This window comes from Conger conger, chromosome 4 (genome assembly GCF_963514075.1).
Source record: "Conger conger chromosome 4, fConCon1.1, whole genome shotgun sequence".
In the NCBI taxonomy this organism is placed as follows: domain Eukaryota; kingdom Metazoa; phylum Chordata; class Actinopteri; order Anguilliformes; family Congridae; genus Conger; species Conger conger.
In genome coordinates, this window is record NC_083763.1 from 78,722,212 (window position 1) to 78,723,454 (window position 1,243).

The 1,243-nt window shown below is 45.8% G+C and overlaps 1 protein-coding gene across 3 annotated transcripts in view; it reads left to right on the plus strand.

Annotated features, from left to right (window-relative positions):
* Positions 1-241: 241 nt before the first annotated feature.
* slain2 (SLAIN motif family, member 2) overlaps positions 242-1,243 on the plus strand; it is a 30,237-nt gene continuing 29,235 nt past the window's right edge. The window contains exon 1 of one of the 3 annotated variants that reach the window (XM_061238826.1): positions 242-1,136. In XM_061238826.1, the coding sequence (XP_061094810.1) occupies positions 673-1,136 (464 nt within the window). In that variant the 5' untranslated portion in view covers positions 242-672. The remainder of the gene's footprint in view (positions 1,137-1,243) is intronic. The other 2 variants (XM_061238827.1, XM_061238828.1) reach the window with 2 other exon arrangements.

Here is a 1,243-nt window from a genome sequence, read left to right on the forward strand (position 1 = left end):
AAATAAACACACAGCCAAATAGCACCAAAATAACATTGGCTAAAAGTTGCTGTATTTTAAAACAACAGAAAGTTGGGGCATTGACTCTCTCAGTTGTTAAATTTACTCCCAAAAGTAAAATGACAGTGTGCCTTGAACGATAACCTATATTAGATATTAAACTCTCCCTTTACCTGTCATTGCAAAGCCACGTCATAAACTAGGCTATTTAAATATCCTTTATCACACAGAAAAACATTTACTGATCAATCGAAAACATAAATTAAACCCGAAATAATATTTAATTGTCCTAAGTGATGAATACCATTACATTTCCGATGATTTAAGTTTTTCACCGTAGACAAGCTCCCTCTAGGAAGAGGACACGCGCAAGCTCATATTTTACGTGCTCGCTGCCGATTCTGTGCGTGTTGACGTTAATTTTCCGTTGATTGTTGGCTTCACCCATACTGGGTGACGGGGGACAGTAAAGATGGCGTCGGCAGAATTTCTGTGTGTGATTACCCAGAGAAGATGACGACTTTGAGCTCATTAACTCCGTCTCACGCCGAAGTGTCTTCAGTGTTCACTTAAAACAACCTGAGATACAGACTGCGCCCCGCAAGGACCTGTTGACAGAGATCCAAAAGCTGAAGTCAAAATATATAGATATATATATCGCTAAAGCAACCCATGGAGGATATCAACTCCAACATTAACGCAGACTTGGAGGTGCGGAAGCTTCAAGACTTGGTGAAGAAGCTCGAACAGCAGAATGAGCAGCTCCGGAGCCGGTCCACTCTCCTCGCCTCGTCGGGCGGCGTGTCAGGGAATGTGAGACCCCTCAGCGCTGGATTCGACTCGCCCCTGTCTGTCGGAGCGGCCGCGGGGCTAGTCGGTTTCTCAGGGGTGGGGTTCGGAGGGAACAGGGGCTATGAAGTGGTTTTGGAAAACTCCCGTTGTCTGAGTCCGAGACAATCATACGATAGCCCGGGGTATGGGAGGGCGTACGAGGCTGCAGCTGCTCAAGGCTCCTCTTATTTGGCCGATATGGGGGATTTCACCGAAGAAGAAGAAGGAGAAACTTCTGTCTTGGATGAGGTGGAAATCCTCGATCTCGAAGACATGGACTGTCTTAACGAGGAGGAGGACAGCTGGTAAGTTAACATAGCTTGGGCTGTGGACAGATTACATCACCGGGAAAGAAGCTGGATGGCTTATTGAGCTTGAAAAAAAAAAAAGAGAGAAAAGATTTGTGCCGTTG